This window comes from Brassica napus, chromosome A7, assembly GCF_020379485.1.
Source record: "Brassica napus cultivar Da-Ae chromosome A7, Da-Ae, whole genome shotgun sequence".
NCBI classification, from domain to species: Eukaryota; Viridiplantae; Streptophyta; class Magnoliopsida; order Brassicales; family Brassicaceae; genus Brassica; species Brassica napus.
Window position 1 is genome coordinate 24,723,494 of NC_063440.1, and position 24,850 is coordinate 24,748,343.

Genomic DNA, 24,850 nt, shown 5'->3' on the forward strand with positions numbered 1-24,850 from the left:
AATATGTTTTGCATTTACACATATCAGACACAATAGGTAACCATTACCCTCAAACCGGATTAACCAAATTCTTAATTTAACACGGATGTTTCTATATATATTTAGGTCTTTCATGTCATTAGTTTCTATATACAGTTGTTTCTTCATATCGAATGTAAAACTTTATACAAAACTAAGAAAGAAAATTTCTATCTATATGACCATATAAATTTTGTAAATATGTTGAGAAAAAATAAGACTTATAATCATACATACGTTCAATCCTTATATATAGTACTATTGTATAATATATATACGTGTGTGCCTGTGATAAAACTATTTATGTTAAACCATAATTAAAAGAAGCAAAACCTCAGAAGCTAAATGTTTATATCGATCGTCATCCAGATCAATCACAACTCGACACCATGTAGTAGTTGATAATAAGAAGGATGCATGAATGAAATAATCGATAAGGGTTATAATTTAGGGTTTCGAGGACAGATCGAGGCCAAGGTCGAACAGACAACGAAACAAAGATGAGAACAAATAAGATTGCTCACTTTGACAAGCCTAGCATCGAACCCAACCACTTTTGATCATCATCATCTCCGTCTTCTCTTCTGATATCTACCATGTATTTTTTATCTTTTTGAGTCTCAATATTATTCTTAAAAGGTTATAAGAAAAATAAGATATTTTTGTGAAGGAGGACTGAGGAACCCTAGATACTTTATAGAAGAAGATATACAGTGGAGATGGAGGATCCACGCAGCCAACGATGACTTTATATAAGGAATACGACGAGGCTTGATAAAACATCTGGAGTAGAGAGCCTCGCACGTGTCAACCAATCACACGAACCATTTGGTTTGTTGACTCACGGGTGGTTCGTGTGCATGCGTTTTGAATTCTATTTCGACCGTGCGACATATACATACATCCACACACATTTTATACAGTTTTACACATATACACTGTACCGTACCTACCAACGTCTCACATGAACAAAATAAAAATAAAAAGCGTACTAGACTGATCGTGATGTGAAGATTCGAGGCCACATGTGCGTAGTTATAACTAGATTTCCTGTGTTGAAACTTGATACAAGTCTGATCAGTAATAACCAAATTACATGTTTCACCAAACTATCTCATTTTTAAGACTAGTATGAGTTTTTAACATATGAAATCTAGTTATAACTACGCACATGGGTCATGGGTCGTGTCGAATCTTTATATCGATAATGACCACACGAAAAAACAGCTATATATAACCCCATATTATATGTTTCCCCAACTAATATTGATCTCTAATATATATAACAAAAGTACACGAAGCATTATCATTGTTTTATGATAATCATAGATTTCGTGAATATGTGCTTTGAAAATCTTATCAATTATTTCAAGTTTGTGTGTGTGTTGAGGAGTAGACTTCAATTTATTTCAAAAAGAGCATCAGTGTACCATGTTTCAGCTTTATTTGGAACGTTACTGTTGTGCCGTTAGTGATAGTACAATGATGAACCTCAATTATTCTGAGACGAGTTAATTCATGTGCTTGGTAATCCTTTTTCTTCGGTATCTTGTTTGTCTTTTGTTTTATATACGATTGTGTGTATTCCTCTTTCACTATCAAAAAGTGTTTGTAACGAGCACATCAGCTCTAAATAACGAGAAATACAATTTAAATATTTTCTTAAAACTAAAAAGAAATAACTGCTTACAAGTTCGGTAAGTATTTACTCATGCCGACTTCAATTAAATTTTCAACAATATCGATTTAATTATAAGTAATTTACAAATTAATCTCATCTGAATTTTCCACCAAACCTTGTTGCTGAAGAAGACTCAAGTTTTCCCCACCTACCAGTTGCGCAAGCTTCCATAAACCTTCCACGTCATATTAAAATCCAGTCTATATTTTCGTGGTACTTATTACCATTAGATCTAACTAAAGTTCCCTCTTACATAAATTTTGTATCCAGTGACTTTTATTGTCTTCAAAATCTACCATCTGTCATATTTATAGAAAAACGAAAAAAAATCAAAAGTCATGATATAGTATTGTACAGTTCCGGGTGTGCAACCAGTTTGAACTATCATCTAGGGTCAATATGCAGTATTATCCTTTCAGTTAACATATATGAAAAAGCTGAACTAAAAGCGAGATTTAAGTGATTATCGAATTCATCACACGCCTAGTGTTGAGAAAGTATCATCTGATTAATATTTACCCTATTAACTTTTATATAATTGTAGACTAAATTTATAGTGGGTTTCAAATGTTAGCATTATTGGGCCTTAAAATCTGAATGGGATCTATTCGAATAATAGTAACTACTGGGCCTCTAAATATGATACCCAAGTTAAGCCCACTATCAGTGACAAAAGTTTTTTTCAGGAAATTATATATAATGTTACCCTTTTTTGTTCCAGTTCCTTTCAGTTTTTAATGTTTTACTTTGTGAGTTGATCAAAAAAAAAATGTTTTACTTTGTGTTGTTCAAAAAAAAAATGTTTTACTTTGTTAGAGGATATAAACAAATTAAATATTCAAGAGAATAGGTGAAAAAGTTGGTGAAACCATTGAATTTTTACAGCTTTTGGGCACTCGATATATGATCAATCGAAGAGTTAATGTGCCCCTCTCTGACTTTAGAGTTAAAAGTAAAATTGAAATGTTGGGTCAAATTACCAACGCGTCGTAATAGACCTTCTGGTGTTTTTATTTTCTACGAACATAACAGCTTTAATTGACTTCAGACTATCAATTGCTTAGAAAATTGTCCCATTCTTTTGTTTTAAAGAAATAAATTCATTTTATGTTCCGTTTATAGTAAATGTTGTAATGTGTGCAATACGAATTTATGCATTATTTTACAACTGCAGTATAAACTCAATAAATTAATAAAAATAATAAAGTAATGAAAACTAGTTTTAAATATAACGGATAAAATGATAAGATGTCATTTTCATTATATTTATATTCTATGATGTATATTTTTTATAAATAAAATATATCAAATAATCTCCAAAATAGATAAAATTCAGATATATAAAATTAATTAATATAATTCTGTGAAATCAAACATTTTTTATTTGAAACATAAATAGAATTTTTTTAAAAAATAAAATATTGTGATAATTTAATAAAATATTACAACTTATATTATTTATTTTTGGAGTTTTCATTGCACATACTAATTTTGTATAATAAAAATTAGCTAAAATTTATAACATTCGGATGACTCTATGGATTACAGGATTAGAGCACCATTATCGCATCACTTTTTGCGTCTCTAAAGGGGTGGGGGGCCCATGTTTTAGAAAAAACCGTATGCAAAGTGGGCAGAATAAGAGACGTTTGCTGTGTGTGTTTTGAACTGTTCGCGGGCCCCACCGACACGTGGCGGCCCGCGATTGGTTCGAATTTTAAATTTTTTTTTTTTTTTTTTAAATCAGAAAAAAAGAAAAGTTAAAAAAATAAGAAACCTTTATAGGGTATATGGGATAAAGATGGTCTTAGGCGCTACGCTGATAGCTACGAAACTGTATTATCAATCGATGTATTTTCCAAAGTGACCTTTTTCCACTCTTTTGGTTTGGTCATTTCCAGTTCTAATTCCAATTCTGTTTGTTCCGTTTTTTTCTACGTTTTCACTTTATAAGATCATGGTCGGCTTAAGATTTACCCCTGTTCGAAAACGCGGTGTCCGCGGCCAGAAACTCGCCGGAAACTCGCCGTTTTTTTCTACGTTTTCACTTCTGATTCTCGTTTTTTTTTTTGCGGTGGCTCGACAATGTACTTAGACATAGTATGCATGTTTTTCGGTAGAGGATGATAAGTTTTATGAGCTTCCAACTTAAAACCAATTGACAGTAAATGGAGAGGCCCAAGTTCTGTATATATTTCTCAAGTCCTTTATATATTTTCAATGTGGGATTTTCTCTTCAACACTCTCCCTCGAGATAATGGTGTGTATAACCATTAATCTCGCATAATCCATCATACCCCTTCAAAGACAATGTTTTTTTTCTAGCGATCTCGGTGAAACTGAACTTTTTATTAGCCATCAGCTAATAGGACGATCAGATCACTTTCCGGGCCGGATTAATGGGTTAGGGTGTAGGCATACCATGACAAGTTTCGTGGGCTTCCAACTTAAAACCAATTGACAGTAAGTAGAGTGGTCCAAGTTTTTTATATATTTCTTAAGTCTTTTATATATTTTCAATGTGAGATCTTCTCTCCAAACACTTATCATGGTATCGGAGCTCAATTCATGCAGTCCAACACGATCCACATCGATCTGGTCCAAAATTGGCCCATCGATCTTTGCTCGAACATCTTGAAATTAATGCTCAAAAAACAATCATCTCAAGGAGACGTATTAGACACAAAGTGTGTCCTACATTGGTAGTTGGAAGGGATCCTAAGCAATATATAAAATAGATGGATCACTCATCTTATCACCAATTGGCAGTAAGTGAAGTGGCCCAAATCATTTAAATATTTCTCAAATCCTTTATATAAACCAATGTAGGATTTTTTTCAAATTGATTTTAAGTTTGAAGTCTAGTAAACTTATTAGGATCTTACATTCGAATAGACAGTTAGAAATTTGGAGTGCTTTTTTGCTTATAGACTTTTATGAACTAATTGTTTTTTATATCTTATCTATCAATCTATTGGGAGATTGTAATTGTGTCACTTCTTATTTTATTTTTTATTTTTAAAAAAGAAAAAAAAAATTATGCAATTCTATTTGTAAACAACAATTCAGAAATATTCTGATTAAGAAAGTCTATAAAAAATCTTTTTAAAACTTTTAGTTTACAAAAGCTGATTTTTTGTGAAAAAAATATAGAATTTTAACTAATTTCGAATATTTTTTCTTGTATAGATACGCGTACAAATACAAAAAGAATGTACCGCGTTAAATCTGGTGTGAACTAATAGTTATCCCACTCTTTACATTCACGTCTGTTAAAAAGCATGACACGATCCAATGCCACACCATTTATTCCCATCTTTGTTCATTTTTAAATTACATATATAATTCATTATTTCAAATCGTTTTCTTTGGGCAATTCAAACAGTACATTTTTTTTTCCTGTGTCAACATTCAGTTTGCGTTATCGGAACCGACGAAGATGGGAATTATATCAGAGCGATTTGGAATATTTTATGGTTAGAGCTGCCAATTCATATATATTCCAAATCGTATATTTTTTTTCTTTTTTCCTTTGTCAACATTCAGTTTGCGTTTATCGGAACCGACGAAGATGGGAATTATATCAGAGCAATTTGGAATATTTTATGGGTAGAGCTGCTCTATGTAACATACCTATCCATCTTAACGAAGATTGAATAATAATAGACTTCAACAAACTGACGAGATTCCACGTAGTCAATTTGTCAAATCCAGTTTTTTTTTGTCAAATCCAGTTACTTAAATAGAAAATTTTATATAAAAATAAAAGCTTGTAAAGTAGTATGACCGTTCGAATTTATAGTATTCCCCATATAAAATTTTGTTTTTCTTCGTTGGTGTCCTTTTCTGTATTTATATTTTGATGAATATATAGATTTCATAATTAGTGCACATGAAAAAGAGAGAATCTCCATTTAGAGAAAATAAAGGAAAAAGTGAAATGCACGTTGAGATGCATGAATCGTTAAATGGACTTAAAACAAGCGCAAAAACCGTGGATAATGACACTAAATAATTAAATTATTCGAATATATCCGCGAGTTCATAATTATTTGGTAGAAAAATAAAATGTGTATCGTCAAAACTTTTTTTTTAATGACCTCATAGAGTGATTAGCTAATGTGCCCACTCAACCACTCATAAGTGCAATAAAATCTGTTTTAAAATTAAATATAAGAACTCAAAGTTATTTAACCTTGGCTGTTCGATGCGATCGTGGTGAGAGAAAAAAAAAAGTGCACAATGGCATCAGTGGAATGTAACACCACATGAGATCACGCCTCAGTTTCTTATTCCCCTAAGAACCATATCGCCATTGTTAGTGTTGTGATGACTAGTTTGCCAATATGTTATATCAGCGAATGGGAAAAGGAATAGTTCTCAATAGCATATTTGACAATAAAATGTGTGTTGTGCAAGAATGTATCTCATCAAATATTATTTGTTTTATATAAATGATTTATAATCTCCATTGAAGATTGAGATATTTAATTTTTCATATCTAAATAGCCAAATAGACTTTTTGATTAGTCCTGAAATGTATAACATAATCTTGCCCTTTCAGGATATAATAATACTCACCACCTCCAATAGAAAAAAATAAGCAATTAAACATAATTTTGTAACATATGCATCATCTTATACATGTAAGCAGTTTGGTTTATACAATGATGATGGATGATTTCTGAATAAATACTTTTTTTTGTCAACTTCTGAATAAATACTTAACACACAATTAAATAACAATCGGACAGTTAGTCCGCAGAAAAACCGAAGTTATAATTAAACGAAGGCAGAGTTGGAAAGGTAACACCAAAGTGGGCCCCTTGCACCCTGAAATTGACGCAGACATTATCATATATCACGAAAGATCCATCAAGTTAAGACATTCATTTCGAAAGGGCGGTCAAACCGAAAGTGTGAAGTGATATATTTTGCAACCATATACTCCCTCCGTTTTTTAATATAAGTCGTTTTAGAGAAATTTTTTTGTTCCAAATTATATGTCGTTTTCGATTTTCTATGTAACATTTATTAATAACTAATGTTATCTGACCAATGATAATATATCTTCTATTTTTCTATTGGTTGAATTGTGGTTAGGTAAATAATTAATGATGTTTTTGTTTTGAAAATATAAAAAATTAATGATTTTCTTAATCTATGTGCATAGCTTTAAAACGACTTATATTAAGAAACGGAGGGAGTATAAACTTAATAATTGTATAAAAATTATGCAACCATTTGGGTCAGTTTAACCATGTTCTTTCTTTCTTTTTATGAAATACAAAATTTTAGTACAATTATAAATTCACACCGTGCACACTTTTAAGGTTCATCAAATAACTACATTTTGTGTAAAATGTTTATCGGAGAACTCAAAGATATATTTGGGTGAATGGATGTAGGCACTAGGCAGTTCATCAGTTGAACGTCGGATCAATTTTATTTGCTAATTGATGTCTTGGCTCACATCTTTTTCTATTTTAGTTGGTTTGGAAATCGTGAGACTATAACATAGTCGTGAAGGTTCTCGAAAAATTTCTGACATGAATAAAATTTTTTATCGTGACTGATCGAAGAAAAAAATCTAACCAGAAGAAAATTCATAAGTTAAGTTTTGGGGTTAATTTGGAAGTGACCGTGGGATCAAATATAATGGTTTATTAAAATAAACTTACAAGAGATTATATAAAGTAGATTTGAGTTCCTGGAAGAGGATAAGAACTCTCCAACAAGCAAATATGGAATGTTAAAAAAAATAAAGTCAATCTGCTGAAGAGAGTTCTTCGCAATTTGAGACGTACGAAAAACAGAAGGTAGATATTATCTATGAGGATATCTCTAATGACATACAAAAATTATTTATATATTTTACTTAAACATAAAGTAATTTTATTTTCAAGTGAAATACTAAAAAAATTGTGTACTATTGAGATGATCTGACTGTGAAATATTTATATTTCAGTTATTTTATTTTGTTATTATTCGTTTATTAAAACATAAAAGAGAATATTTATGAAGAACAATTTATCTATGTATTAGGATTATATTTTTGAGTAGTCCAGTTGGTCGTTAACCTAATAACATGGCACCAAAAATTAGTTTATAAGTGTGTAGATTTACTTGACTGATGATATTAATATGTAGTTTTTAGCACATGTATCACTAGTTTTTTTTTTAAACACTCGCTTTTTTTTTGGACAAAAAAGACTCATTAGTTATATAATTGTTCGGACAAGATTTTGGATCACTCATGTGTGTAATGCTGTGTCCCAAGATTCAATATTTTTGTTGTTGTTTTAGTGGTAGTTCAAGAGAAAGGAAAGTTGTACTCAACGAACGAGATGAATAGTGGATATGTTTCGGTTTGATCCCTTTCTCTTTTCTCACGAATAGATTATTTACAGAGAATATATGCTGTCATTTTAGCTCTTAAACAGATTCAGAAGACTACTGACATGTCTAGTATCATATATTAATATTTATACAGTATATTGGTTTTTATTATATATAAATTTTTATTTATTGAAATAATACCAGTATCAAAATAAATGTTTTAACGATTATTAATCTAGTACTGATCTTATCTCGTCGGCCCTATTAAGTTTATTAAGTTCAAACCAATAATCATTCTCATAAAAAGTTTAGAAAATACAACAACCTCCGAAAACTAAAACGGGATAGTGGCTTCTCAGTCTCACCAACCTTTGTGTTCAAAGAAAATAACTTATTTTTCCTGTTTTCGAAACATTATTGATCTAGTGTTTAACTATAAGACACTAAAAATCCACATCAAGTTTTTAAATTAAAATTTTAAATCATACAATTTATCTCGCCCGAAAAAGGCATACCATATGTTATCAATTGGGTATTCATATATTATAATTTCAAATATGTAGGTTAGATCGTCTATTAAAATTTCATATATTACGAATTCAATATTTAATATATAGTTATTAGATACACTGTTATTAGCGATGTAAAAATACCGCCGTGACTCTATATTTAGAAATTTCCAGTTCCCTTTGTATTCTAAAATGTTTGAATATAATTATCTCATATGCTTGAAAATAATTGTCTCATATGCTTATCAGCACTAATAAGGCGTTAATCACATGCTTGATAAAAAAAAAGAAACAATAAATTTATTTGCATTTTGCAATATATCACTTTTAGTTTTGACAATAATTTTTTTCAAAAGGGATCATGAAAAATAATACTTGTGAAAATATGTTCCAATGCAAATATAATGTTCTTAATTACTTTTCCAAATATTCTACTTAAAAGTCACCATAGATGTCTACACATATACATAGGATGTCAACGGCAAATATTTAGAAAATTGTTAACCTATAATTTTTGAAATAATTTAAGAATTATAAATTTCATCAGCAGTTGCAATAGTTAGTTTTAGGGTACTTTTTTTATTCAACATATCGTTAAAATATTTGTTATATCTAAAGAGATACAAAAATATGAAAAAAGATGAAATCTGAATAAGGTTAATACGTAAAAAGGATGTCTAAGAGTATATCTAAAAGAAATTTTATAACTTCAAATGTTAGAATTTATTGCTCTTCAAAAAGAGATTCAAAACTTCAAATTTAGAGTTTTAAAGAGTGAAATTTCATATTTGAAATTTCAATATTCAAAATTCTAAATTTAAAGTTTCATCTTTTTATTTGCATTTTGATCATTATAATTAATTACAAATCATATTTATGATTCTTAAATATTTTTAATTTATTGTTTTAATCTTTAAAAATTGTGTATATCATAAATATTACAATTTTATTTTATAAATTTAAATTTTACACATAAAATTAAAAAAACATTTATAAACTAGAGTTAGACAACAAGAGTGTTACAAAATAAACTTAATATTTTTTTTATAAAAATACGTGAAAACATAATTATTGCACAATTTTTAATTATTACAACAACATTAATAGTTTAGTAAAGTTTTCCGAGAACCTCAAAAATATTGTCCAAACAAATTTTGTTTAACCAAAAATGAAGTATTACAGAAATAATTTTATGGAATAATGTGATATTTTATTTGTATTTTATTATTTAGTTAGGTATTTCTATTTACTATTTTATATTTTTGTGTAAGATTTTATTAATTAATATTATTGTAACATATATATATATATATATATATATATATATATATCTGGTAGTTATTTATAAAAAAATATGAATTTAAATTAATTTTGTCAAATATAAGGACTATAGTATAAACTTCAAATATGTTTGAAATTAAATTTGAAGTTTCTTTTTCGAAAAAACACTTTAAAACTTTAAATATATAATTTTGTAAATAATAAATAGAGAGTTTTTTTGAAGATACTCTAATAAAGCGATGAGCTGGGGATCAATCACCTAAAAAAGGTACACAAACGGATGGTTTTACTTTACTTCTATTACCTTTTGTCAATGTTTTATATGTTTAAGACACCAGCGCGTGACTTCGAAGTATAAATCTTGAAACAATTCATTTTAGTCATTTTCCCTTGTATATTTATATTTATTTGTTATTTATAACAAAATCAATATTTAATTCATTACAGAATCCAGTAAAAACTTATTAATTAATAAATTTTTCTTGTTCCAAATTAGACGGGTTCAAAATATGACATGTTACTTTTTGTTATATATTTATTTTTTATTTATAAACAAAAAATAATAATTCATTACATAATGCAGTCCAAACCCTATAAATTAATACTCATAAATTAATAAAAATCATAAATTAATAAATTTTCTGGCTTCAAATTAGACCGATTCAAAATATGACACAAATCGATAAAATAATAAAATAATAATTAAAAAAATCATATGTAAATATATGGTCCTGTTAAAATTATATATTAATAATTTATATGTATATACATTTTATATAATTACAAATCAACCATTATTTGTTTTATATTCACAATTGAATTATTTTATATTTTGTTAACATTTAATTTATTTTGATGATATTCAGTAAAATTATATCTAAAACACATTTAAATTATATAACATATTTTATATACACCAGATAATATAATAAAACTAATATAATATCTAATTTCAAAATTTTAATCAATGTATATACACTACAATCAAATATTTTTGTAAAATTATATTTTAAAATTAAAAAAATTAGAATTTTTTTAAAATAAATTAATAAATCTATAAATTAGTAAAATATTAAAGTGTCAATATTATTAATTTATAAATTTTTTATTGTAAATACACGCTCCCTTTAAAAGAAAGAAAGAAATAACACAACAATTCCGTATTAGCCCCCACCACTAACGGACAACTGTTTAAAGTTGTTAACTAATTAGTCAAGTTGATTATTACACACATAAATAATCAAAACTCTTCTGCTAATTAGCCTATTAAATGGAACAGATACTAGTCAAAGTTAGTACACAAATGTATTCTCAATACACATTTCACATCTTCCCGTACAAGCTTTTATAACTAGTATATACAGTTATATAATGAGATCGTCGTTATCTTCTCATTCTCCAATTATATGTGTTTATTTGGCTGAAAAGCGTATCTGTAATCATTGCAATTTGTCATTTGATTCATAATAATATTGTAATCCTTTCCACATGTATATTGTCTATTTATATAGATACATAACAATTATGTAGAATTTTGACTAATAGCTTTTCGGTTTAGACCAGATTCACACGTTTATTGCTCAATTAAAATTAAGAGTTTAGGAATACTATGAGAGATCTTTTGTACTTACTAAAGTTAATATATTAGAGTAGTGGAGAATCAAAACAAAAAAAAAGTTTTTTTGGCGTAGCATAATAATAAAAAACGAAACGTGAATATTTAAGAAAAATGTAATTTGTTGTTCACGAAATAGGTTTATTATATATTTTTATATATAAAAAGTTCACCAAAAAAGAAAAGAAAAAAGAGAAGAAAAACGCCGTTGGGGGGAAAATGGTGACGAATGGAAAACGGAATCGTGAAGACGGAGTCTCTGTTCTGTCGTGTCAAATAAAAGGAAAAAAACGACTTTGAGGAGGGTCTTTGTCATGTTTTTAATTTTCTAAGTCCATTAAACAAAAGCATACAAACTTAATTAAGAAATTAAAAATTGGAATAAACTCTCTAGTTGGAATTAAAAAGAGAGAGAGAGAGAGAGAGAGAGAGAGAGAGAGAGAGAGAGAGAGAGAGAGAGAGAAAGAAGCAAGGGAAGGGAAGAGAGAGAAAAAGGAGGGAACAGTTAATGGCGGAGCAGTATAAGGAATCGCGTCTCTCTAGAAATCTGCCATAGCTGTAAAAACAGTTGAAAGAAAGAAAGAAAGAAAGAAGGAAGAAGAAGATAGTGTTGATATTGTTGTTAGTGGTAGAGGAAGAAAAAGAAGAGAGATTAAAAAAAAAAACTGTAAATGAGAGCTAGAAAAGGAACCTTCTCTGTACTTCTCCTTTTAATTCTCATTCTCCCCAGTCTTTAATCTTTTTTCTCTCTATTTTACTTTCCCTTTTCTTCTTCTTCAATTTCACTCTTTATTGATCTTTAAAAGCTGTGATCGAGTCAAAGGTCTTCTTCTTAGTTTGTTTTTTTTTGGTGGGTTGTTGTCTTGTTGATATTGGATCTGTTTTTTGGTCCAAGATTTTAATCTTGAGGGGTTCTTGATCTAGGATTTGACATATCTATATCTGAAATTGATGTAGGACTTTGTTTTTATTTAGAAAAAAAAAAGAAAAAAAATAAAAAAAGAGTCTGTTTCATATCCAAATCTACCCACCATTTTTGTTGTGGGAGGTTTTTAAAAAAAATTCATAATCATACTAAAAAAATTCAAAGCTAAAGATTTTTTTAATCTTCCATTCAAAATCTGAGGGGAGAGAATAGAGAAAGAGAGTTTTTTGTTTGTTTCTTCTTATAATTAGGAGTATTTTGATAGTTTATGGGAATACCTGATGCTTCACTGCTAGATCTACTCAAGTCTTGGATAACTTCAGATTCAAACCAATCTCCTTTGTGCAACTTTGAAACAACCATGCCTATCATTTCCAAAACCTGCAATGACTGTGGAACCAACCTCCACTGCGGCTACTCTTGCCTTACCTGTGGCCATTCCTGGTGCAAGAGCTGCTACTCTGATTCTGACACAGAGGAGAGACCAGAAGATCTCAAGAAGCTGTGCAGAGAATGTGATGGTGAGGTTCTTGAGCTGAGAGGGAAGAGCTATGATAAGGTTCATCCTGGTGATAGCCCTGAAAGTGAGAACTCTAGCCTTGAAATCAGAGATTGCAGGAACATCGCCTCTATTCGTTGCTATCCTAGCAGGTATTGCTCAAATTCTTGATAAAGTTTCAACCAGTGTTCTAAAAATCGGTTTAGGCAGCGTTGCAGCGATCTAGGGGTCTGAATGAAACTATTATTTCAAAATTTAAAATATCTTTCTTTAAAAAAATCTGTCTAGGCGCCCGTTTAAACAGTAATGGCGCCTAACCACCTCCTAGCGAGTTCTTGAACATTGGTTTTGACCTTTTAATAAGTGTGGATTGTGTTTGCAGGGGAGATGAGGAAGAAGAAGGTAGAAACTGTGGTAAAAGCCCTTTGAGTGAATACAATCAAGACAGTTCAGATGTAGAGTCAGGTAGTGTTAGTGCTAGTAGACATGAGCATTTTAGTTGTAAGTCTTCTGCTGGGTCCAGTCCTCACGACAGTCCATTAAGGAACAATTTTAGTCCTCTTGGGCGCTTTGTACAGCACGCCAAAGACCTCAGTCCTACTAAGCCAGATCAGAGCCAGGTGGAGGAGGAGGATACGTTGCAAGAACCGTTGGATTTTGAGAACAACGGACGCATCTGGTATCCTCCCCCTCCTGAAGATGAGAACGATGATGCTGAGAGTAACTACTTTGCATATGATGACGACGAAGACGATGATGATATTGGGGAGACTGCCACCGAGTTTTCATTGAGTAGTAGCTTTGCTAGCCACGCCCCTAAACTAGGAGACAACAGTAATGAGCCTCTTAGAACAGTGGTGCACGACCATTTCCGAGCTCTAGTTGCAGAGCTATTACGTGGAGAGGAGCTTACTCCTTGTGATGATGACGAGGGCAGTGCTGGTGACTGGCTGGATATCGTCACTGCTTTAGCGTGGCAGGCCGCCACTTTCGTGAAGCCGGATACTCGTGCAGGTGGCAGTATGGATCCTGGGAGCTATGTTAAAATCAAATGTGTAGCATCAGGAAACCAAAACGAGAGGTATAGTTATCTTTTACTACTTGTGTCTTCATTAGTGTTGTCCTCTTGCTGATAGTTACCTTCTTTAATGCAGCATCCTCATCAGAGGGATAGTGTGCAGCAAGAACATAACGCACAAGCGAATGACCTCCCAATACAAACATCCGAGGCTGCTGCTATTAGCCGGGTCTCTAGAGTATCAACGAGTTGCAGGACAGTTAGCGTCATTTAACACGTTGCTCCAACAGGAGAATGATCATCTCAAGGCGATTATAGCGAAAATAGATTCACTTCATCCTAATGTTCTCTTAGTAGAGAAAAGTGTATCTTCGTATGCTCAGCAGTACCTTCTAGAGAAGGATATCTCGTTGGTGCTCAATGTGAAAAGGTCGTTGCTGGACCAAATAGCCCGTTGCACCGGTGCTGTTGTTTGCCCTTCTGTAGATAGGATCTCTACTGCTCAGTTGGGGCATTGTGAGGTGTTTAGGACTGAGAAAGTGCTGGAGCAACATGAAGCTGGGAGAAAACCGTCTAGGACATTGATGTACTTTGAAGGTTGTCCTAAGCGCCTAGGTTGCACGGTATGCTCTATTCATTATTGAGTTTTTTTCACTAGTAATCAATTTCTGATTATTCTTTTTTTTTTTACTTGTGTAGGTTGTGCTTAAGGGGAGTTGTCGTGAAGAGCTAAAGAAGGTGAAGCATGTTATTCAGTATGCTGTATTTGCAGCTTACCACTTATCATTGGAGACTTCCTTCCTTGCGGATGAAGGTGCTTCTCTGCCTAAGATTAGACTGAAGCAGCAACCAGGGATGGTGCGGTCGGCATCAGATAGGAGAATGATTGATGATGGCATTTCTTTAGTAACTCATTCTCCTACAGAGAAAGATCTTCAAGCTTTGATTGATACAGCTGCACAGGAGGAAGATGAAACTACAGCACTGGTGCCAGATCATGAGGCTTGTGAATCCGAGGATTTTGATCCGAGTGTGTTATTCCCATCTTCTTCAGCCATGAAATCTTGTGAAGTTGACACTGAGCAATGTGATGCACTGAATAGAGATTTACCTGACAGTTTGGTAATAAGATCTTATTCGGCAACTGATTTGAGAGGTGAAGAGGAGAATCAGTTAGTGAACATGCACAACTTGCCACATCATGAGAATCTCGATGAAGATGATGTTTCTAGTGAATATTTCTCTGCAGCAGACTCTCACCAGAGCATACTAGTCTCGTTTTCAAGCCGCTGTGTGTTGAAAGAGTCAGTATGTGAACGGTCAAGACTCTTGCGGATCAAGTTCTATGGATCCTTTGATAAACCTCTCGGAAAATACTTGAAAGATGATCTTTTCGATCAGACTTCAAGTTGTAGAACGTGCAAGGAGCTGGTTGACGCTCATGTCCTCTGCTACTCTCACCAAAATGGGAACCTTACTATAAACGTTAGACGTCACTCATCCATGAAGCTCCCTGGTGAACAAGATGGGAAGATATGGATGTGGCATCGGTGCCTGAGATGTGCACATGTTGATGGAGTCCCGCCTGCTACTCGTAGAGTAGTTATGTCTGATGCTGCATGGGGACTCTCCTTTGGGAAGTTTCTTGAACTTAGCTTTTCGAATCATGCTACTGCGAATCGTGTTGCGTCCTGTGGTCATTCACTTCAGAGAGACTGCCTTCGATTCTATGGGTAAATTCTAGAGTTATTATCTCAATGTTGTTAAAGTACTAATAGTATATTATGGTTTTGCAGATTCGGAAACATGGTTGCTTTCTTTAGATATTCTCCTATCAATATACTTACTGTCTTCCTTCCCCCATCAATGCTTGAATTCAACAGCCATCCTCAACCGGAGTGGATACGCACAGAAGCAGCAGAGGTAGATTCTATGAAACATTTTAAGGCCTTTTGCTTCAGATTTTGGCAGTTTTCTAAAAATGACAGCAAATTTGACATAAACAAAACGATTTTTCTATAATTTTTTTTAAATCATTCTAGGCTTCAAAGAAATTGGTCTAGGCACTCGCCTAATCAATAATCCCTTATAAAACGACTAATTAGTGCCTAGCTATTTTTTAAACATTGGATTTTGGTATATGGAAATGGTTTAGCTCATATACTAATTTTTATAAAACTGATTTTTTGGCAGTTTCTAAAAAGATGGAAAATTGAACATAAACGAAACGATTTTTCTATAATGATATTTTTTTTAAATGGGTCTAGATGTTCATAAAATCATAAAATCGGTCTAGATATCCACCTAATCAATAATCTCTTATAAAACGACTAATTAGCGCCTAGCGAATTTTGGAACATTGGATTTTGGTATATGGAAATGGTAAAAGCTCATACACTAATTTTTGTGTGACTTCTACAGCTTATGGGTAAGATGCGGAATATGTATGAGGAGGTATCTAGTATGATCAAACGCATGGAAGAGAGAAGCAGTTTACTTGAACCTGAACAACCTGGAGCCTCTGAACTTCAGAGTCGCATCATGGGGTTAAAAGATCAACTCGTAAAAGAAAAAGATGAATACGATGTGAGTGAGCATCACTTAACTGAAAGAATCTTGTTGAAATTTGTATTTGATGGAACCTTTCCTCATCTTGAACAGGACGCGCTGCAACCTATTTTTGAAGAGAGTCTTCAAAACCAAGGGAGTTTGGATATCTTAGAGCTGAATAGACTGAGAAGAGCACTCATGATTGGTTCTCATGCTTGGGATCATCAGCTTTACTTGCTAAACTCTCAACTCAAAAAAGCAAGCGATGGCCAAAGACTAGAGACGCAGGAGCCTCCAAAGACTGACCAGGAAGGTGCGGATGAAGTGGAAGGGAGAGCTCACTCTGATGGAGAAGCTAATGGTGATGATAACAAACTCTCCCCTGGCTCTTCTCTCTCTGAGAGGATAGACTCAGCATGGTTAGGCTCGTTTCATGAAAAAGCCGAGACAGATTCTTCAGCTGTTAATTCTCCACTCCGGAGGCTGGCCAAGCCAATCAGAGTCCAGTCATTCGACTCAGCGATACGGTTTCAAGAAAGGATCCAAAAGGGTTTGCCACCATCTTCTTTATATCTCTCAGGCATCAGATCTTTCCACGCGTCCGGCGATTACAGGAACATGGTGAGGGACCCCGTCTCCAACGTGATGAGGACTTACTCACAGATGTTACCTTTAGAAGTGCAGAAGCTGGATCTCATCGTTGGCTCTGCTCCTACATACATCTCTTCAGCTAGCCAGATGGCTGATGGGGCTCGGATGTTGATTCCTCAACGTGGCGTCAACGACATTGTGGTTCCTGTGTATGATGATGATCCCGCGAGTGTTGTATCGTATGCTCTCAACTCCAAGGAGTATAAAGAGTGGGTTGCTAACAGAGGCATTGCTAATAGTAGTAGTAACAAAGAGTCTGAACCTTCTTCTACGTTCTCCACGTGGCGTTCTCTAGGGTCGATGGATGTTGATTACATTCACCACGCGGTGTACGGATCTTCTCAGGATGATAAGAAGTCTCCGCATTTGACTATTTCCTTCAGCGACCGCTCTTCTTCTTCCTCTGGTGCAAGTGAAGGTAAGGTGAAGTTCTCTGTGACGTGTTATTTCGCGACGCAGTTTGACGCTCTGAGAAAGACGTGTTGTCCGACGGAGGTGGACTTTGTGAGGTCGTTGAGCCGGTGTCAGAGATGGTGTGCGCAGGGAGGGAAGAGCAATGTTTACTTCGCCAAGTCATTGGACGAGAGGTTTATTATAAAACAAGTAGTCAAAACGGAGCTTGATTCTTTTGAGGACTTTGCAACTGAGTACTTTAAGTATATGAAGGAGTCTCTCAGTTCTGGGAGCCCCACTTGTCTAGCTAAGATTCTCGGTATCTACCAGGTTAGTTACAGTCAAATGTTCAAGAAATCGTCAGGTGGTGGTTAGACGTTTTATAGAAGATCATTGTTATGTGGACACTTAGACAGACCGATTTTTAAAGAAATCGGTTTGAAAAAATCGTTTCGTTCAACTAAACCGATTTTTAGAAGACTTGTTTACAGTAGTCTATGGTTTGAAATGGAATAGTTAATCATGTGATTGATTGGTATGAATGCTATGGCGTGCAGGTCTCTATTAAGCACTCAAAAGGTGGAAAAGAAACGAAAATGGATCTTATGGTGATGGAGAATCTCTTCTACAACAGGAGAATATCAAGAATCTATGATCTCAAAGGATCTGCAAGGTCACGGTACAATCCAAACACATCAGGAACAGACAAAGTTTTGCTTGACATGAATCTGCTTGAGACACTACGGACAGAACCAATATTTTTGGGAAGCAAGGCAAAGAGAAGCTTGGAGAGAGCTATATGGAACGACACTAACTTCTTAGCTGTAAGTGATTTTCATTACCCCAACTCCCAAGTCACTTTTGTTGTTTAAAATTTTTGATCAATCTGTTATCTCGTTTTTTTTTTAATTAGACTGTGGATGTAATGGACTATTCATTGCTGGTTGGGTTCGACGAAGACCGTAAGGAGCTGGTTCTTGGAATCATAGACTTCATGAGACAGTACACATGGGATAAGCACCTTGAGACTTGGGTGAAAGCTTCAGGGATTTTGGGTGGACCCAAAAACGCTGCTCCAACCATAATCTCGCCAAAACAGTACAAGAAGAGGTTTCGAAAGGCCATGACCACTTATTTTCTAACGGTTCCTGAGCCATGGAACTCCTGATTGAGTAAAAGAAAGAACACCATTTTTCATCATTCTTTTGTTTTACTGATCTTGATTTTTTCTTTTTACAATAAAAAAAAAAAGAAATTGGTTTAAGTAGACGGAACATATATACATGTTGGGACCTGACTGATTGAATTTATCCTTTTTTTTGTTTGTTTGTTTGGTGTGTGTTGGTTTCTCTTTGAGTCTGGAGAATTGTATATTGTAATTATTGGCTAAACTTATGCCCCTCAGATTGAAAGAAAAATACTAATGATTTGCCTTTTTCTTATTGATCTCTTCCTTTTGCGTTAATTTGTTGTTATTGTTAATTTTATTTATCATGAATTTCCAATTAAACTCCAATTAGGAGTGACTAGTTTCTTTATATATTAGTACTAGTTTAAAAATAAAATTCCATGTGAGATCTCAACATATTTAAGAAAATAATAATAGTTACTATCGACTCATTTCAAACTAAATCATATTTTAAAACTGCTAATTAATTTTTTTTTCTAGACTATCATATTAGATTAACAAACGAGGCTATATTATATTAATTTTAGTTTATCATAGAATTTCAATTCAATTCAATTGATAATAAGTATCTTAGACACCAGTGTTGGTCATTGGAACATTTCAATGTGAGATCTCTAACATTTACTTTCAGATCTTTTACACATGACATATCTAAGGTTATGTACTAGAGACAAGATGTGTAATAAATGTAGAAGATAAAGAAGCTTAGCATCTCTCGTCAGAGTTATGTTTTGTATATTCAGGCTTACGTTATATAATATTATCTAGCTAGATAGAGGATACATTGTTTATATTAAGAAAATACTAGAAGTTTGTTACACACAAGTTGGAGCACATCCGTTTCCTAGTGGCAGTTTTAGTAATTAGAGGATGCAAGAAACGTGGCTTGAGAAACGGATCGGTGTTCTTTTTCTACAAGAAATAAACAAAACCCTAAAAAGAATTGATCACCTCTTGTGCTTTCACACAACCTTCTTCATCTCCAATCCCAAAGCTTCTTCCTCCATTATGAAGCAAACGTTGTCTCTGAATGTTGAGGAGACAAAGAGCTGTGATCTTGTCTGAGAAATCAGAGCCACTCTCACTCTCTTTCCTCAGTTTCTCCACTTTCCACTTCGGTAACCTCAACTTGACGCTAGTCATCACTTCTCTCTCTTCTTCATCAACCTCCTCCTTCTTCATTACCGAGAGATCAGACGATGATCTACGAGACAGCTTCAGATTCTCTAGCCTCTCCTTTGCACTCATCTGGATTCCTGACCGAACCCTCCTCGGTGCTCTCTCCTTCCATGTTCTACCACGTGAGTTTCAATGATTAGATTTCAAACTTTGAAAACATAAAAACCAAAAGATGAAATTGAGGTCTTACCTAGGAAGTTCCACCATGAAATAAAGCCTTTTGGATACCAAGTTCTGGTTAGGATCCAAAGGCTTTGCTCTGATTCCAAAATGCTTCACGGATTCAGATTCCAAGAGAACGTGGCCGGGGAAGTCTTTAACAACCGTACCAGCTCTCACAGGCGTTTGCATCTTGAAACTCTCACCAGTGATCTTCATGATCTTGGCAGTTTTCTTGCTTCCCAAGCTATTACCCATTATAGAAAGATGAGCTTCTAGGTTTACTAATAATGTGTGAGCTTTTGAAATCCACAAAAGAGATATCTATGTAAGAAACTCAGTAGCTCAAGGTGGGTGGTGCGTTAGATCAGATGATTATAGATTATGGGTTTATGGTTGGTTGCTGATGATAGTGAATTATTTTTTTAGGTCAACAAAATGCCAAATCTTCAATAATATATAGAAATGGGAAGACAAAAGTACCTCAAATTTCGCTATCGATCTTTTGAAAAACCAATAACAACCCAAAAACTATGTCTAATCATATTATATAATTTAAATGATTAATTGAAACGGAAAATGTGTACTGTTCTTCACTTGGACCACAGTTTTGAGTATTTTGTGACCTTTGTTTCCGGGAAAATGACTCTTACGTAAATCACTCCGATTAATCAGGAAAGTTTTCGTTGGAGAAACATTTCTTTCGACAGGCATGTGAATAATGATTGACTTTTTAACGAATTGGAAACCAAAAAACTAGTTTTACTACTCTTTCAATGAACAGTAGCTAAAGCATGTGAACCAATCCCGTGAAGCTAGAACCAATGGCCTTTTTTTTAATTTTGCCGACAGTTTTTGTTCATTTTAGTCCAGAGGGAAAGAGATAATAAACAAATGTTGACCCAAATACAGTTCTCCCAAACCAAACACACACGACCAAGCAGTTATTTTTGAAGACATGTACAACAAATAAATAACAAGAAAATGTGGTTTTTTCTTGGGTATTAATCTCACTACCGCTTACATCTTGATCTTCATCACCAATCTATGATTCATCTCAAGCTATTGCTTTACTATAAATTCATCCCAAAGTAATCAAATTATCATCTAGTTTTCTCTTGAGAAACTTTATCTCTCTAATAATTGACACTTAATTTCTTTTTTTTTTAAAGTCTAACAAACGACCTTATTAATGATATGAAATCTATAATTAACACAATATTTGTTATTACAAAAATCAATAAATAAATAGAAAAGGTGAGTAAAAAGAGATCGATTCTCGCAACTCGATACCACCTTCACAAATAATATTAGTCTTCAAACAAAACTCAAAAATCATCACAGAACATAAACAGATCAAATAAACATCCAACCAAATTAAACTAAAAATTAAACCAGAGAGCTTTCTCTGGTAATGAAGTTAATTTTCAAATCCTTTTTATTCATTAAAGAGCTATATATTTTAGCATAATTTTTGAGATGATTTGCGGAGCAGCTCAAGCAAAGAATTAGCTTTCCTCTTAGCTCTCTCCGTACCGTCTCTCGATAGTTCCATCAACGGAACAACAGCTCCAAGTTTACCAATCAAGATCAGCTTCTCCTTATCTCTCTTGCAAATAGCAAACAATATCGCCGCCGCGTTCTCCCGGTTCCTAGGCTGATCCTTCTGTAGCAACGCTATCAAACACGGTATCGCATTAGCCCTCAACATCGCGGTCTTAGCGTCTTGGTTACCCGCTAGAACCGAGAGTATAGTCAAAGCTTCAGTGACCATCCTGTGACTCGAGGTATCACTCAGCATTTTCACCAACGGGTTCACAACACCCGCTCTAACCGCTCTTCCTTTGTTCCCTTCGTATATACACAAGTTGAACAGAGCAGTCGCCGCGTCTTTCTTCCCTCTCACGCTACCGTTCTCAAGGAGATTCACCAAAGCAGGTATCGCACCAGATGCACCAATGATAATCTTGTTCTCGTCAGCCAACGAGAGGCTAAAGAGTGTAGCCGCAGCGTTCTCTTTAGCTTCCTCGGTTCCAGCTCTCAGAACTTGCACTATAGACGTGACTGCACCTGCCAGCATGATCAGCTCCTTGTTGCTCTCGTAGATCGAGAGGTTAAGAACGCAAGTGACAGCCTTCTCCTGCGTCTCGACGTCCTCTGACGTCAAGAGTTTCACTAAAATAGGGATGGCTCCAGCTTCAGCAATGAGGATTCTGTTGTCTGAGCTTCTTTTCGACAGAGACCGGATCTCAGAAAGCGCGGTCCTTCGGTCTTGTAGGGACCGTGTCGAGAGCTTCCGAACCAATGCACGTATCTTCGACACTTCGCCCTCACAGTTTTTGGTATAGCCACCTGGCTGCTCGATGTTGTGCTTAGTGCACCACTGAGAGATGAGGCTTCTGAGGACGTAGTTTGGGGTAAGAGCAAAGTTTCCGAGTTTCTGCTGAGTCTTGGGGCATCTCAGGTTCCCACAGTCTATCCATCTTTGTATGTAAGACCTCTCGTATGTCTGTCCTGTGGAGACAATGACAGGATCCTTCATCAGTTCCAGAGAGATTGGACAAAGAAAATCCTCAGGGATCGTCAGGTTGTCTGATTTTTTCGAGTCGTCATCATTGGTCTTTGTGATTGCTTTCTCTAACCTCTCGTTATCAGCGTCTTTTGATAAGAAGAAAGCTAAGGAAACTGAAGAGCTCTTCCTTCGCGGTGGTGACTCTAACTTCTTCTCATCTGATGAAGGGATGTTGGAGTGTATTGTTTCTGGAATACACTCCAACTTCTCAGTGACTTTTCTCGATGCATCTTTCTCCATTGGCTCGGATAGAGCAGTGGAGAATTTCTTTGAGTTCAGAGATCCGTATCTCTGCATTGCTCTTCTCAACTGCAATCTTGCTAGTTCCACCTGAGATTACAAGACAATATATATAAACCTTAGAAACAGCTTCGACATCAAGAAGGACATAAGTCTGCGTACTCATGAATGAATGAACTTTTTACATGTTCGCGGACTTCGTCAGAGATGTCATAACGGTCATAAGGCAAGTTTCCTAGTGCTTTCTCCAGCTTCCATGTAACACATTGGAACTGGAATGATATTCTCTTCGCAGCACCCTCCTTCACAATCAAGACACATCGAATTTCAGAGACTTTGCTCATCAAGAAACGCTCGTGACAACACAAATGATAACAACATTTAGCTTTCAATCTACAGTGACTACTACACAAACATATCAAGTGACAAACTCTTTGGTACAGAGTAAGCCGGACATTTTATCAGAAACCAAAAACTCAAACTGTACAAAACCAAACCAAAACCATAACTCATAAATACATGAAAAGTTCCTATTTTCTATCCGAAAAATCGAAAGGAAACCGGAAGCTAACCAAAAACCAAATGGATACGTTAATACCCATCGAAACCGAACCGAAAGCTAACCAAAAACTGAAAAGATACCAGAATACAATTTAAAAACTAAAAAAAGTCATATTCATAAATATCTAATATTACAAAGGGATTTAATTATCCAAAAAATGAATTACCTGAATATTTTTTCAGAATTATAAAAAATTATCCAAATTATCAGATATATTATCTAAAAAAATCTCAGTTATCTGATATTTTTGAATTATTCAAAATTACCCAAAACTCTGCTGAAGCAGACCTGAATCTATTTTTTCTGAATATTAGCAGGTTCCTAATATTTTTACTAAAAACGAACCGAAAACGAACCAAATTTTATAAAAACCTCTATACCCAAAAAAGAGACCTATAACTGAAAAACTGAACCTAAAATGGAACTGAAAACCAAATGTTCAAGCTTGCCATGATGAAAACCAATGAATGGATCTTACGAATTGAGCACCCTAGTACTACATTAAAAAAAAAAAAAAAAAAAAAAAAGAAGGATTTGAGCATCCAATCTGAGAATCAGATAGTGATATACAAAGTTGAACCTGAGCATTGAATACCAAAACGTGCAAAAGCTTCGTGAATTCGATAACACTCGTTGAGAATGCTTACAGATGATTCGCGAGCCTGGAAACAAGTGGCTGCACTTAGAAGACGCTTCGCCGCTTGAAGCCCCACCACAAGATCAGACCACCAATCACATTCACAAGAAGACGAAGCATCAGATTCCTCCGCCGTCGGCGTCTGCGGAGAATCCCGAATCTCCTCAACCAAATGCGTCAATAGACAAACTCTCCTCGCGAGATCGGCGCAGTCCTTCTTAAACACCCCCGTGTTCGCCGAAATCTCTGCGATCTCAGCGATGACGTCGAGCAGAGAAGCGGGAGAGACGGCTACTCCAGCCATTACGACGTCGCATGTGGATTTTTGAACTCTTGCTCTGACTCAGACGTGCCTGTAACGCTTTTTATGTATCCAACGAGGCCATGTTGCAAAAAAAAAATGAGGATGAGTCGCTACTACGACACCGTTTTTAATGTATAGTTTTATTTTATCATTTTTGATTAATGCAATACAATAAAATAATAGTATAACATTACAAATTAGATAATTGAGAGCGAGATTCGCGGTGCAAGTTGTCACTTTTTCAATAATTACGATTTGTATTGCAACCAGACTTATATAGTGGAAACAAACCACATTTCAAGAAAGAAACATCTTTTTTTATTTATATAAAGGAATGGTTTATTGTGTGCTTGGCTGTGAATATGACTTTATATAAATATTCTAATGGGTAGTAAGGAATAAAGGAAGAAAATCAGACCAATATGTGTCATATAAGTCTTTAATGGTAATAAAAAGTCAAATTTAGTTATTTTTCTCTATGGAAAGCAAGTTAAGATAGATAAGTAGATAACATTTCACTTGTGATTCA

The 24,850-nt window shown here is 34.1% G+C and overlaps 3 protein-coding genes across 3 annotated transcripts; 1 reads left to right on the forward strand and 2 right to left on the reverse strand.

Annotated features, from left to right (window-relative positions):
- The first annotated feature begins 11,819 nt into the window (after positions 1–11,819).
- Positions 11,820–18,921, forward strand: LOC125576342 (putative 1-phosphatidylinositol-3-phosphate 5-kinase FAB1C). Its single transcript, XM_048736154.1, has 9 exons — positions 11,820–13,019; positions 13,250–13,948; positions 14,022–14,508; positions 14,585–15,618; positions 15,682–15,808; positions 16,307–16,471; positions 16,547–17,809; positions 18,037–18,303; positions 18,393–18,921. The coding sequence occupies exons 1-9, from the start codon at positions 12,637–12,639 to the stop codon at positions 18,645–18,647; spliced, it is 4,680 nt and encodes a 1,559-aa protein (XP_048592111.1). The 5' UTR covers positions 11,820–12,636; the 3' UTR covers positions 18,648–18,921.
- A 520-nt stretch (positions 18,922–19,441) lies between these two features.
- On the reverse strand, positions 19,442–20,454 carry LOC125576343 (uncharacterized protein At1g66480-like). The gene is made up of 2 exons (XM_048736155.1): positions 20,038–20,454; positions 19,442–19,962 (listed from the first exon to the last, which is right to left on the reverse strand). Exons 1-2 carry the CDS (start codon positions 20,262–20,264, stop codon positions 19,602–19,604), a joined length of 588 nt encoding a protein of 195 aa, XP_048592112.1. The 5' UTR covers positions 20,265–20,454; the 3' UTR covers positions 19,442–19,601.
- An 828-nt stretch (positions 20,455–21,282) lies between these two features.
- LOC106402585 (U-box domain-containing protein 10) lies at positions 21,283–24,463 on the reverse strand. Its single transcript, XM_013843356.3, has 3 exons — positions 24,028–24,463; positions 23,004–23,120; positions 21,283–22,908 (listed from the first exon to the last, which is right to left on the reverse strand). The coding sequence occupies exons 1-3, from the start codon at positions 24,319–24,321 to the stop codon at positions 21,469–21,471; spliced, it is 1,851 nt and encodes a 616-aa protein (XP_013698810.2). The 5' UTR covers positions 24,322–24,463; the 3' UTR covers positions 21,283–21,468.
- Positions 24,464–24,850: the final 387 nt, after the last annotated feature.

What these genes read in the sequence shown, in the direction of transcription:
- LOC125576342 (XM_048736154.1), top strand. Translation starts at nt 12,637, where the DNA reads ATGGGAATACCTGATGCTTCACTGCTAGATCTACTCAAGTCTTGGATA. An exon ending in AAGAAAAAGATGAATACGAT is followed by an intron (nt 16,472 to 16,546) that starts GTGAGTGAGCAT and finishes CATCTTGAACAG; the next exon opens with GACGCGCTGCAACCTATTTT. An exon ending in ACGACACTAACTTCTTAGCT is followed by an intron (nt 18,304 to 18,392) that starts GTAAGTGATTTT and finishes TTTTTTAATTAG; the next exon opens with ACTGTGGATGTAATGGACTA.
- LOC125576343 (XM_048736155.1), bottom strand. Translation starts at nt 20,264, where the DNA reads ATGGGTAATAGCTTGGGAAGCAAGAAAACTGCCAAGATCATGAAGATC. An exon ending in TTCATGGTGGAACTTCCTAG is followed by an intron (nt 19,963 to 20,037) that starts GTAAGACCTCAA and finishes CTCACGTGGTAG; the next exon opens with AACATGGAAGGAGAGAGCAC.
- LOC106402585 (XM_013843356.3), bottom strand. Translation starts at nt 24,321, where the DNA reads ATGGCTGGAGTAGCCGTCTCTCCCGCTTCTCTGCTCGACGTCATCGCT. An exon ending in TCCAGGCTCGCGAATCATCT is followed by an intron (nt 23,121 to 24,027) that starts GTAAGCATTCTC and finishes TTGATTGTGAAG; the next exon opens with GAGGGTGCTGCGAAGAGAAT. An exon ending in CTGACGAAGTCCGCGAACAT is followed by an intron (nt 22,909 to 23,003) that starts GTAAAAAGTTCA and finishes TTGTAATCTCAG; the next exon opens with GTGGAACTAGCAAGATTGCA.